Consider the following 13,494-nt stretch of genomic DNA (forward strand, 5'->3'; position numbering starts at 1 on the left):
CAGCTAGTGAATGTGTGAGGGAAAGAAAGTGTAGGGTCAGTTATGAAGATATGCGGGGGCAGCAGGATTAAAGGGCCAATAAGTGTCACCAGGCAGAACCTCAGGAGAGTCACATGACCAACGTCACTCTGGATGTTTAATTTAGCATCATAAGACAGCATTTGTTTGATCTGATGTAACTGAAGAATATTCTGATAAAAGTATCAGTTGAGCTTTGCTAAAACTGCAGCACCAGCGTCGTGGGTATGCTAACGTCCGCTCCGTAGCATCACACTACCTCGTGCTCCTCAACTGCACATCGTCACGCGACTGGGATGAGACTAAACGTTGTGGTCGACTCAAACAGGATGAAGTCACAGCAACCAAATGATTAATGCGACTGAAGCTAATAAGCTAATATCTTCATCGACTACGACTGGACCAGAGGAGGTGCAGTTTTCTTCAAGTAACGTTCCACCAAGACGCTCCAACAACTCAACACGAGTGAATAAAAATATGACAACAAAATCTGACAAAAGCCAACAACCACATCTGACACAGGAAATCACTTCTTCTTCGCTGCTCTGAAAGAGTAACCTCCACAGGAAGTTGTTCTGTGCTTCCGCTGAGAGAGAAGAAAAACTCACACATATAACATTGGTGGGCGGCGCTAGCAACATGTCAGCAATGTGGCCAACCAAAAGTGGGCGTGTCTGGAATCAAGTCTGGAGCTTAGACTGTCAGAGGAGACGATGACACGATGATGACATCAGGTCACGTCCGTGCAGTGCAGCTCTGGCCAACGACGGTGTAACGTTCATGAAGGATCAGATCCTTCATGACCTGTGACGGATCAGGCTCCTGCTTGATTGACAGGAGATCTCTGCTGCGCAGGGCGACAATCTGATCCAAAACGTGAATCTGAGACTGAGATTAAAGTTAAAGATGAAGGAAGCAGCAGCAGCGAGAGGAAATGAGGTCAAAGGCTGTGAGGGAATTCCTCTGCTCCTTTCATCTGTCAATCATTCAGCTGGTGTGTGTGTGTGTGTGTGTGTGTGTGTGTGTGTGTGTGTGTGTGTGTGTGTGTGTGTGTGTGAGACAGGTCCCCTAACTTGACAATGAATGCCGTCCCTTCACGGTCACGCCACCACATCAGAGAGACAGCGAAGGAAGGACGAGAGGAAGGATGGAGGAGAGGGGTGGGCGGGGCTGCGGGGGGACAAAGAGAGCCTGAAAGGGCGAGAGACAGGGAAAGAGAGAGCGAGTGCAGAGCGTGGCGGCGGAGGAGGCGGAGAGATGGCGAGGGTGCTGGTTTCCAAAAGGGGGATTAACAGGAGAGGGCTACGCTAGTTCAGCCAGGGGAGCGGAGAATAGCGGGCAAGCGAGGGAGGGAGGGGGAGAGAGAGAGGGCTGGCCCCTGACCCGGGGACATTATAGAAAGAGAGATTATGGTTGTTCAAAACTCTCTAAGCACTCACCCCGGGACCCCAGCTAATACCCTGACGCACACACGCACGCACACACGCACGCACACACGCACGCACACACGCACGCAGAGCTACAAGCTAACACTGGTGAGTAATGCTAAGTCAACAACACAAATATTCTACAGGGTGATGATGGCAAACCAGCCCGATGGTACGGAGGCCCGGGGGGGGCAAAACTGGTACAGATGACTTCACGCTAGTTGACGGTTATGAGAGGGAGTGAGGGGTGGGGCCAGTCCTGGGGAGAACCCAACAGGTTCACTTTACCAGTAGCAGAACCTCACTGCTGACTCTGCCGCTGCTGCCAACGCTGGCGTTTGTATCGACCCGGTTTGCCGCTTTGTCACAACAACGAGACCGAACACTAACAAAGTTCAACAGACGAAAATGTGACGTTCGTTGTTCGCAGCAGGGGAAAAAATAATGCGGTAAACATTTGTTGCATGAGTGTTCTGACGTCAGCAAATATCAGCACATCAGGTTCCAGCTGGAGGAGGGGCTTAGACAAGAGGACCTGTGACCTGGCGGCTCCGGCTCTGATGGACTGGACCAAAGCATTTACACGGCAATTCTCAGTGCAAGGCTAACACTTCCCATCCGCTACAATTCATTATGCTGAGCTAACTCGCGTGGTTAGAGGACGTACGGGTTCAGGATCCAGCTGTTGGTAAACTGACCCCTGATGAGCTCCCTCCTGCACCAAATGTGTATCTCTCCGCAGAGTAAACTAGTCCCTCACATGGTCCTGTTTGTGAAACACTTGCAGTTCTTTTAAGGAAATTTAAGGACATTTGTTTTTAAGCGACTTGAGACATTTGAGGAGAGAAGCGGGAGACGTGGGGATGAGGCGGGAACGTCAGCTTCATCCTCACAGACACACATGAGGTTCCTCCTGAATGGAGCTCTCTCGCTTTCACACACTCGCTGACAAAGAGCCGAACACTGGGTTCTCTACTGGGCCAGGACAAGAGCGCTGGAGGAGGAACCAGCGTGTTCTCGGGGTGAAAGAAGGGGCAAGGAGACCACTGCCAGACCCCCCCTCATCTGCACAAGAGGAGGGCACCAATGGACCCAGGAGGAGGAGGGGGGGAGAGGAGCTGTTCCTCATATGTTTCTTTTACAATCAACATGAACGAGAAGGCTTTCAGAGATCAGAGCTCTGATTAGCACTGATTCATCTACCCGCGAGGGCACCAGCATTCCGTCACCCGGGTCAAAGGTCAAATTCACCAGTGCAGGGGAAGAGGAGGAGGGGGAGTGAGGGTTGTGACAGGTGTGTTTCAGGTTCTTCAGAGGAGGGGCTCGTGACGACACCAGAAATGAACAAATATTGCAGCAGGAGGCAGATGGACAAGTCGAGACGCAAAGCATTTCCGTTCTAGGCTCCGCCCCCCAACTGCTGTGACTTAGGCTCCACCCCTTGCCTACTGCCTCGTCGCAGCGGTATAACGGACGATCAAATATTTGGAGCCATCCAACACTCAGGTTAGCATAGACTAATGGGAAGTAGCCAGCTCAGCTAGCATAAGTCTCATGCGCTCTAGCCATTGAGCATGCTCAGTAGGTTGCTAGCATAGCATCATCAAGTGTGACAGGGAGGGAGAGAGAGAGAGGGGGAGAGAGAGGGAGAGAGCCCATGTTCACCATGTTTGTCGAACTGCTCAAACCAAATGTCACCAACTATAAATGAAAGAAAACAATCATCTCTTGTGTGTGAATGTGAGTGAGTGTGAGAGTGTGAATGTGTGAGATTGTGAATGTGTGAGATTGTGAATGTGTGTGAGTGATTGTGAGAGTGTGAATGTGTGAGATTGTGAATGTGTGAGATTGTGAATGTGTGTGAGTGAGTGTGAGAGTGTGAATGTGGGAGAGTTTGAGTGAGTGTGAGAATGTGTGTGAGTGAGTGTGAGAGTGTGAATGTGGGAGAGTGAGTGAGCGTGAATGTGTGTGAGTGTGAATGTGTGTGAGTGTGAGAGTGTCAATGTGTGAGTGTGAGTGAGTGTGAGAGTGTGAATATGTGTGACAGTGTGAGTGAGTGTGACTGTGTGTGAATGTGAGTGTGAGTGTGAATGTGTGTGAGTGTGAGTGAGTGTGAGAGTGTGAATATGTGTGAGAGTGTGAGTGAGTGTGACTGTGTGTGAGTGTGAGTGAGAGTGTGAATGTGTGTGAGTGTGAGTGAGTGTGAGAGTGTGAATGTGTGTGAGTGTGAGAGTGTGAGTGAGTGTGAATGTGTGTGAGTGTGAGTGAGTGTGAGAGTGTGAATATGTGTGAGAGTGTGAGTGAGTGTGAATGTGTGTGAGTGTGAGAGTGTGAATGTGTGTGAGTGTGAGTGAGTGAGAGTGTGAATGTGTGTGAGTGTGAGAGTGTGAGTGAGTGTGAATGTGTGTGAGTGTGAGAGTGTGAATGTGTGAGAGTGTGAGTGAGTGTGAATGTGTGTGAGTGTGAGAGTGTGAATGTGTGTGAGTGTGAGAGTGTGAATGTGTGTGAGTGTGAGTGAGTGTGAGAGTGTGAATATGTGTGAGAGTGTGAGTGAGTGTGACTGTGTGTGAGTGTGAGTGAGAGTGTGAATGTGTGTGACTGTGAGTGAGTGTGAGAGTGTGAATGTGTGTGAGTGAGTGTGAGAGTGTGAATGTGGGAGAGTGAGTGAGTGTGAATGTGTGTGAGTGTGAATGTGTGTGAGTGTGAGAGTGTCAATGTGTGAGTGTGAGTGAGTGTGAGAGTGTGAATATGTGTGAGTGTGAGTGAGTGTGACTGTGTGTGAATGTGAGTGTGAGTGTGAATGTGTGTGAGTGTGAGTGAGTGTGAGAGTGTGAGTGAGTGTGACTGTGTGTGAGTGTGAGTGAGAGTGTGAATGTGTGTGACTGTGAGTGAGTGTGAGAGTGTGAATGTGTGTGAGTGTGAGAGTGTGAGTGAGTGTGAATGTGTGTGAGTGTGAGTGAGTGTGAGAGTGTGAATATGTGTGAGAGTGTGAGTGAGTGTGACTGTGTGAGTGAATGTGTGTGAGTGTGAGTGAGTGTGAATGTGTGTGAGTGTGAGAGTGTGAATGTGTGAGAGTGAGAATGTGTGTGAGTGTGAGTGAGTGTGAGAGTGTGAATGTGTGTGAGAGTGTGAATGAGTGTGAGTGAGTGTGAGAGTGTGAATGTGGGAGAGTGTGAGTGAGTGTGAATGTGTGTGAGTGTGTGAATGTGTGAGAGTGTGAGTGAGTGTGAGAGTGTGAATGAGTATGAATGTGGGAGAGTGTGAGTGAGTGTGAATGTGTGTGAGTGTGAGAGTGTGAATGTGTTTGAGTGTGAGTGAGTGTGAGAGTGTGAATATGTGTGAGAGTGTGAGTGAGTGTGACTGTGTGTGAGTGTGAGTGAGTGTGAATGTGTGTGAGTGTGAATGTGTGTGAGTGTGAGAGTGAGAGTGTGAATATGTGTGAGAGTGAGTGAGTGTGACTGTGTGTGAGTGTGAGTGAGAGTGTGAATGTGTGTGACTGTGAGTGAGTGTGAGAGTGTGAATGTGTGTGAGTGTGAGAGTGTGAGTGAGTGTGAATGTGTGTGAGTGTGAGTGAGTGTGAGAGTGTGAATATGTGTGAGAGTGTGAGTGAGTGTGAATGTGTGTGAGTGTGAGAGTGTGAATGTGTGTGAGTGTGAGTGAGTGTGAGAGTGTGAATGTGTGTGAGTGTGAGAGTGTGAGTGAGTGTGAATGTGTGTGAGTGTGAGAGTGTGAATGTGTGAGAGTGTGAGTGAGTGTGAATGTGTGTGAGTGTGAGAGTGTGAATGTGTGTGAGTGTGAGAGTGTGAGTGAGTGTGAATGTGTGTGAGTGTGAGAGTGTGAATGTGTGTGACTGTGAGTGAGTGTGAGAGTGTGAATGTGTGAGTGTGAGAGTGTGAGTGAGTGTGAATGTGTGTGAGTGTGAGTGAGTGTGAGAGTGTGAATATGTGTGAGAGTGTGAGTGAGTGTGAATGTGTGTGAGTGTGAGAGTGTGAATGTGTGAGAGTGTGAGTGAGTGTGAATGTGTGTGAGTGTGAGAGTGTGAATGTGTGTGAGTGTGAGAGTGTGAATGTGTGTGAGTGTGAGTGAGTGTGAGAGTGTGAATATGTGTGAGAGTGTGAGTGAGTGTGACTGTGTGTGAGTGTGAGTGAGAGTGTGAATGTGTGTGACTGTGAGTGAGTGTGAGAGTGTGAATGTGTGTGAGTGAGTGTGAGAGTGTGAATGTGGGAGAGTGAGTGAGTGTGAATGTGTGTGAGTGTGAATGTGTGTGAGTGTGAGAGTGTCAATGTGTGAGTGTGAGTGAGTGTGAGAGTGTGAATATGTGTGAGTGTGAGTGAGTGTGACTGTGTGTGAATGTGAGTGTGAGTGTGAATGTGTGTGAGTGTGAGTGAGTGTGAGAGTGTGAGTGAGTGTGACTGTGTGTGAGTGTGAGTGAGAGTGTGAATGTGTGTGACTGTGAGTGAGTGTGAGAGTGTGAATGTGTGTGAGTGTGAGAGTGTGAGTGAGTGTGAATGTGTGTGAGTGTGAGTGAGTGTGAGAGTGTGAATATGTGTGAGAGTGTGAGTGAGTGTGACTGTGTGAGTGAATGTGTGTGAGTGTGAGTGAGTGTGAATGTGTGTGAGTGTGAGAGTGTGAATGTGTGAGAGTGAGAATGTGTGTGAGTGTGAGTGAGTGTGAGAGTGTGAATGTGTGTGAGAGTGTGAATGAGTGTGAGTGAGTGTGAGAGTGTGAATGTGGGAGAGTGTGAGTGAGTGTGAATGTGTGTGAGTGTGTGAATGTGTGAGAGTGTGAGTGAGTGTGAGAGTGTGAATGAGTATGAATGTGGGAGAGTGTGAGTGAGTGTGAATGTGTGTGAGTGTGAGAGTGTGAGTGAGTGAGTGTGAATGTGTGTGAGTGTGAGAGTGTGAATGTGTGTGAGTGTGAGAGTGTGAATGTGTTTGAGTGTGAGTGAGTGTGAGAGTGTGAATATGTGTGAGAGTGTGAGTGAGTGTGACTGTGTGTGAGTGTGAGTGAGTGTGAATGTGTGTGAGTGTGAATGTGTGTGAGTGTGAGAGTGAGAGTGTGAATATGTGTGAGAGTGAGTGAGTGTGACTGTGTGTGAGTGTGAGTGAGAGTGTGAATGTGTGTGACTGTGAGTGAGTGTGAATGTGTGTGAGTGTGAGTGATTGTGAGAGTGTGAATGTGTGTGAGAGTGTGAGTGAGTGTGACTGTGTGAGTGAATGTGTGTGAGTGTGAGAGTGTGAATGTGTGTGAGTGTGAGAGTGTGTGAGAGTGTGAATATGTGTGAGAGTGTGAGTGAGTGTGACTGTGTGTGAGTGTGAGTGAGAGTGTGAATGTGTGAGACTGTGAGTGAGTGTGAGAGTGTGAATGTGTGTGAGTGAGTGTGACTGTGTGTGAGTGTGAGTGAGAGTGTGAATGTGTGTGAGTGTGAGAGTGTGAATATGTGTGAGAGTGAGTGAGTGTGACTGTGTGTGAGTGAGAGTGTGAATGTGTGTGACTGTGAGTGAGTGTGTGAATGTGTGTGAGTGTGAGTGAGTGTGAATGTGTGTGAGTGTGAGTGAGTGTGAATGTGTGTGAGTGTGAGTGATTGTGAGTGAGTGTGAATGTGTGTGAGAGTGTGAGTGAGTGTGACTGTGTGAGTGAATGTGTGTGAGTGTGAGTGAGTGTGAGAGTGTGAATGTGTGTGAGTGTGAGAGTGTGAATGTGTGAGAGTGTGAATGTGTGTGAGTGTGAATGTGTGTGAGTGTGAATGTGTGTGAGTGTGAGTGAGTGTGAGTGAATGTGTGTGAGTGTGAGTGAGAGTGTGAATGTGTGTGAGTGTGAGAGTGTGAATGTGTGTGTGTGTGAGCGTGTGAATGTGTGTGAGTGTGAGTGAGTGTGACTGTGTGTGAGTGTGAATGTGTGAATGTGTGTGAGTGTGAATGTGTGTGAGAGTGTGAGTGAGTGTGAGAGTGTGAGTGAGTGTGACTGTGTGTGAGTGTGAGAGTGTGAATGTGTGTGAGAGTGTGAGTGAGTGTGACTGTGTGTGAGTGTGAATGTGTGTGAGTGAGTGTGAGAGTGTGAATGTGTGTGAGAGTGTGAGTGAGTGCGACTGTGTGTGAGTGTGAGAGTGTGAGTGTGTGAGTGTGAGTGAGTGTGAATGTGTGTGAGAGTGTGAGTGAGAGTGTGAGTGAGTGTGAATGTGTGTGAGTGTGAGTGAGTGTGAATGTGTGTGAGTGTGAGAGTGTGAGTGAGAGTGTGAATGAGTGTGAGAGTGTGAGTGAGTGTGAGAGTGTGAATGTGGGAGAGTGAGTGAGTGTGAATGTGTGAGTGTGAGTGAGTGTGAATGTGTGTGAGTGTGAGAGTGTCAATGTGTGAGTGTGAGTGAGTGTGAGTGTGAATGTGTGAGAGTGTGAGTGAGTGTGACTGTGTGTGAATGTGAGTGTGAGTGTGTGTGAGTGTGAGTGTGTGTGAGTGTGAGAGTGTCAATGTGTGAGTGTGAGTGAGTGTGAGAGTGTGAATATGTGTGAGAGTGTGAGTGAGTGTGAATGTGTGTGAATGTGAGTGTGAATGTGTGTGAGTGTGAGTGAGTGTGTGAGTGTGAGAGTGTGAGTGAGTGAGTGTGAATGTGTGTGAGTGAGAATGTGTGTGAGTGTGAGTGAGTGTGAGAGTGTGAATGTGTGTGAGAGTGTGAATGAGTGTGAGAGTGTGAATGTGTGTGAGAGTGTGAGCGTGAGAGTGTGAATGAGTGTGAATGTGTGTGAGTGTGAGAGTGTGAATGTGTGTGAGTGTGAGAGTGTGAGTGAGTGTGTGTATGTGTGAGAGTGTGAGTGAGAATGTGTGTGAGAGTGTGTGAGAATGTGAATGTGAATGTGTGTGAGTGTGAGTGAGTGTAGCTCATTCACAAACTTCAATCACAGAAACACACTGTACCATCAGAGTCCTTCTGCCATGTGTTCATTTCCTCTGGTTTGACCCAGATTCAGTCCAGCTCGATAGAGAGAATGTGTGTGTGTGTGTGTGTGTGTGTGTGTGTGTGTGTGTGTGTGTGTGTGTGTGAGGTATTGGACCCAGGAGTCTGTATCCTGTTGAGCGGTGCGGGCCGATCTGTCTCTCGTGGGTGATTTTATTTAGCGAGCGCTAACGTGTACTGGCATATTTGCGTTGCAGTGACCTCTAGTGGCAGCTAACAACACTGCCATGACGGCAAACAAACTTGTCAAATTTTTCACGTAAAAGTTTCATGGTGTAAGAAAGTGTTCCTGTCCAAACACCAGCAGCAGGTCGCCATGGCAACAAGGTGGATTGTAAGTGGAGGGAAGCTTTAACGTTGCAGTTGACCTTTGACTGAAACCACATTTCACGAGATTTAGTTTGTCCAAAAATTTCAGTGTTCACCATTTGTTGGTGTGGACATCCTGCATCCTCGTGTGTGTGTGTGTGTGTGTGTGTGTGTGTGTGTGTGTTTTGTAGCGCTCCTGCTTGGCATCGTCCAGTCACAAAGCTTCAGCTACTAATGAGAGCAGACGGAGGTTTGGCAGAGCTGCCATCCTCTAACTGGATGAGCTGCTCACTGAGAGTGTGTGAGTGTGCATGCGTGTGTGTGTGTGTGTGTGTGTGTGTGTGTGTGTGTGTCTGTGTGAGTAGGTATAAATATACTGTACACTAAGTGTGTATTTATACACATGTAGAGTGAGTGTGTTTATGTCGGAGAGGAGGAGGAAATGAAGGTTATGTGAAAAGAAGAAAGGTTTTTTGGGAACTTGTCTGTTTGTAACCTGAGAGATTTGATGCTGCTACTGTAGCCACACACACACACACACACACACACACACACACACACACACACACACACTCTCTCTCTTCTCCTCTTTACGTTGGTTAATCAAATGGAATTATTTCTCTGTCATTCTGCGTGCTAACTACGTTTCTCCTCCCGCATGTAGAGGCCGACGCCCCCTAGTGGTGACCAGCAGGCATGGAGGAGAGTGGGAGTCTGGTTCCAGGTTCCAACCACGACTGTCTGGGTCACAGCACACCAGGAATTAGAACATACAAACCAGGCTCCTGAATAGAACATGCTTCACCTGGAAGGGCACCCTTGCTGCTTCCTGGTCTAAGCCCCGCCCGCAACGGTTATGATTGGCTCACAGAAACGCAAACAAGCTCAGTTTCTGTTTCAGTGGCAGCAGGAGAGTTTCTGCTTCGAGCTACAAAGCATGAACAAGTGAACGAACGAGTGAACAAACGGGTGAACAAGTGAGCGAACGAGTGAACGAATAGGTGAACGAACAGGTGAACAAGTGAACAAACGGGTGAACAAGTGAGCGAACGAGTGAAGGAATAGGTGAACGAACAGGTGAACAAGTGAACAAACGGGTGAACAAGTGAGCGAACGAGTGAAGGAATAGGTGAACGAACGAGTGAATGAACAGGTGAACAAGTGAACAAACGGGTGAACAAGTGAGCGAACGATTGAACGAATAGGTGAATGAACGAGTGAACGAACAGGTGAACAAGTGAACAAACGGGTGAACAAGTGAGCGAACGAGTGAACGAATAGGTGAACGAACAGGTGAACAAGTGAACAAACGGGTGAACAAGTGAGCGAACGAGTGAACGAATAGGTGAACGAACAGGTGAACAAGTGAACAAACGGGTGAACAAGTGAGCGAACGAGTGAAGGAATAGGTGAACGAACGAGTGAACGAACAGGTGAACAAGTGAACAAACGGGTGAACAAGTGAACAAATGAGTGAACGAACAGGTGAACACGTGAACTAACGGGTGAACAAGTGAATGAACGAGTGAACGAACAGGAGAACGAACAGGTGAACAAGTGAGCGAACAGGTGAACAAGTGAACGAACGGGTGAACAAATGGGTGAACAAGTGAACAAGCGAGTGAACAAACGTGTGAACAAGTGAATGAACGAGTGAACAAACGTGTGAACAAGTGAATGAACGAGTGAACAAACGGGTGAACAAGTGAACAAGCGAGTGAACAAACGGGTGAACAAGTGAATGAACGAGTGAACAAGTGAACGAACGAATGAATGAACCAACAAATGAACGAGTGAGTCTGTCTCAGGTCCATCACTCCTGATTGGAGCACCACCTCGCGTGTGGAACCTTCCGTAGGTCCTGGAAGGGTCAGGAACACCCAGCACATCTGGAGCTCCTCCAGATGCCCTCAGTTCCCTGCCCTCAGGAGTGAAACCATGCTGGACTCAGCTGACACCGACGGCCACGTGACCCGAACCCCAGCAACCGGTCCGCCTTTGAACAGGAACCTTCTGATGGAGGTCCCACCACCAGTTCACCAAAGTCTTGTTCCAGTTAGTCAGGATCTGATCAGTCAGGTTCTGGAGCTGAAGGGGGTCCGGGCCCTCGCGGGTTAAGCCGGGTCCACTCCTACGTCCTCAGACACACGCGTCTCTGACTCCTCCGTGGCCCCGGGCCCGCGGTGCATTCCGGGAACGCGTCTCGCGCGGTGTCGGATATAAAGACGGACAGAAAGCACCACGAACACCCCCCCCCCCCCCCCCCCCCCCGGCACTCGCGTGCAGCCCGGGCAGAACAGAGGGTCCTCCTCTCCTCAGCTGTGCTTTCTTCGGTGTTTGAGTTTTTGAAAGCACCAGGATCAGGAACCTGGACGGGATGAGCTCGCGCATCTTCACCCCCCCCCCCCCCGCCTTTAAGATACTGATAGACGTGACGTAATAAAGACGATAGCAGGTCCGAACCGGGTTCCAACAGACCTGAACGCTAGCACTGCAGAGGGGTGAGAGTCAGAACCCGAGCTGAAGCCTGAAACGACCCCCCCCCCCCCCCCAACCATCGCGATGCCGGGTGACTCCGCAGTAGAAGTACACGCTCGAGGTGGTACTCTGCACGGGGGTCACCTGACTCGCAGTGTCATCACCTGAACCAACTTTTGTTTGTTTTTTAACACAGAACCGCGACTCGAGGAAACACCCAGGATGCGAATACTGGTACTTCAACACCGAGTACAAATACTTCACACAGCAACAGCTGGAGCACCCCCCTACCTGCAGCAGCCAGTGGCAGGTCTCTCCGATGAACGGGAATCCCATGGAGCCTTTGGGCATCGGCAGCTTGCAGTTCTTGTCCCGCGTGGCGGTCCAGCGGAGCTGCCAGAGCTGCTGGGACACCGCGAGCAGCAGCAGCATGGACACGAGGCAGGCGGCCAGGGTGGCCAGGGCCGAGACCAGGTCGAAGCTGGAGAACAGCATGACGGGGGGAGGAGGAGGAGGAGGTCCCGCGGGGCGACAGTGGAGGTGCGAGTGAGGGGGAGTGTGTGCGAGTGTGTGGCAGTGTGTGCGAGTGTGTGCGAGTGTGTGGGGATGCTACAGGTGGGCTCCGGTCCTCACACCTCTAATGGTTTTAGCTGCTGGGACACGAGACCCGCTGCTCCAAGTCTCATTTTGACTTTCGTGCGCGCGCGTGCGTGCAGGTCTCAAACAAAAAGGTGACTGTGGAAAAAGTGAGCCGCGCGCGCTGGAACGCAGAACTTCTCCAGGATGGAAACTCGTGCTTTTTGGGGGGGAAACGAACAAAAAAAGTCTCCAGGAGCCGCGCGCGCCTCTGCCTCTCCTTTAGATCCCCGCAGAACTCAGAGGAACCTTCTGGTGCAGAACCCGAGTTCCTCCGGGGCGCTGTGACGTGGTAGGATCCGTCCTCGTGCAGGTCTGACGCGAAGTGATGCTCCAGCAGCCTCCGTCCTGCTTCTGCTCCTCCACGCGCTCCTCTGGCCACCTCTCTCTCTCTCTCTCTCTCTCTCTAAGTCACCCTCAGCGCGTGCGTACGTGCGTAAAGAGTGTGTGTGTGCGCGCGTCCAGCCAAAGGCACCAATGAGTGTTTATATAGCGCGAGGCAACTGGAAGGCGAGGAGGCGGCCAAGGGTTCCCGTGGCCCCCCTCCAGCCCCGCGCCACCTCACTCCAGTCGGCTGGAGGAGAGAGACTCCCTCCCTCCCACTGCTCCACCCCCCTCAGCTCCTGGAGGACCCCCCCCCCCCCACCCGTCCTCCAGCGACACAGACAGAAGCAGGAGGACGTGCGCGCGCTCTCTCCAGCTAATCACCTGCACATTAAAAGCGCGTTCATGTGAGCGGGACCCAGCAGCAGCAGAACACCGACCGGCTTCAGACTCCAGCGCGCGCGTCGTTCGGCGCAGTTTCCAGACCACGGTGCCGGTGAGTCACGTGACCAAAACTGGGGCGAGACCGGCATCGTCCAGGTCGAGGTGAGAGAAGAAGAACCCGCTGATACCGAGACAGAGAACTGGAACCAGCAGGGAGCCAGAACCCCCACGCGAGGGTCCCCCAGGTAGCCCGGACCAGGACCGACCCTGGGACCCGGGTACAACGAACATGATTGACATCACATCAACAGCAAGGATGAGATCCCGCCCCCACGACCCCCTGCTGACCCCTGACCTCCAGCACAGGATGGATCTTCCTCCGTGACGAAGCCTTAGGAGCTGGCCTCGGAATCTCGTCTCCTCCACCAGAGCCGCAGCGGCTCAATGCTGCCGCCTAGTGGAGGACACGCACGCGGCAACCCGGGGGGGGGGGGGGGGGGTCCTGCTCCGCAGCAAACTCTCAGCTTTGGTCAGAAACTGACGACTTCTGCTGACTGGGAAGCAAAGTCGGGAAATGAAGCCAAAAACATTCTGGTTCTGGTTGTGGTTCTGGTATTTGACCGGCTCCGAACACTTGTCCTCTAATTCTGGATCTAATTCAGTCTCTCGAATGTCACATGACCATCATCAACATCCTGTGAAGGTTTAAATCGAGGCAAAAGGATGCAAACAATCAATCAATAAAAAGATATCGATCACGTGAATCAATGAAGCCGATCAGGAGCTGCTGTCAGAGGTGGTCAGTGTGCGATGGCGATCTGAACGCCGTTCCTGGTTCTGAACGATCAACAGCAACCATCAACCCCCAACCACCCAGACGCCACACGCCAGAGACGCCGAGACATGGCGGAGCTGGTCGAATCCCGGCGGTTCACGGTTGTAACCACAGTAACAACAAAGGCATGACAC

At 50.5% G+C, this 13,494-nt stretch overlaps 1 protein-coding gene across 1 annotated transcript in view; it reads right to left on the bottom strand.

Annotated features, from left to right (window-relative positions):
• cyp26b1 (cytochrome P450, family 26, subfamily b, polypeptide 1) overlaps window positions 1-12,368 on the bottom strand; it is a 37,526-nt gene extending 25,158 nt beyond the window's left edge. The window contains exon 1 of the mRNA XM_086197141.1: window positions 11,473-12,368. Coding sequence (XP_086053267.1) covers window positions 11,473-11,676 — 204 coding nt within the window. The 5' untranslated portion in view covers window positions 11,677-12,368. The remainder of the gene's footprint in view (window positions 1-11,472) is intronic.
• Between the last annotated feature and the right edge of the window lie 1,126 nt (window positions 12,369-13,494).

Source organism: Aulostomus chinensis, chromosome 24 (assembly GCF_037954235.1).
Source record: "Aulostomus chinensis isolate RoL2024-O1b breed Wild chromosome 24, RoL_Achi_v1.0, whole genome shotgun sequence".
NCBI classification, from domain to species: Eukaryota; Metazoa; Chordata; class Actinopteri; order Syngnathiformes; family Aulostomidae; genus Aulostomus; species Aulostomus chinensis.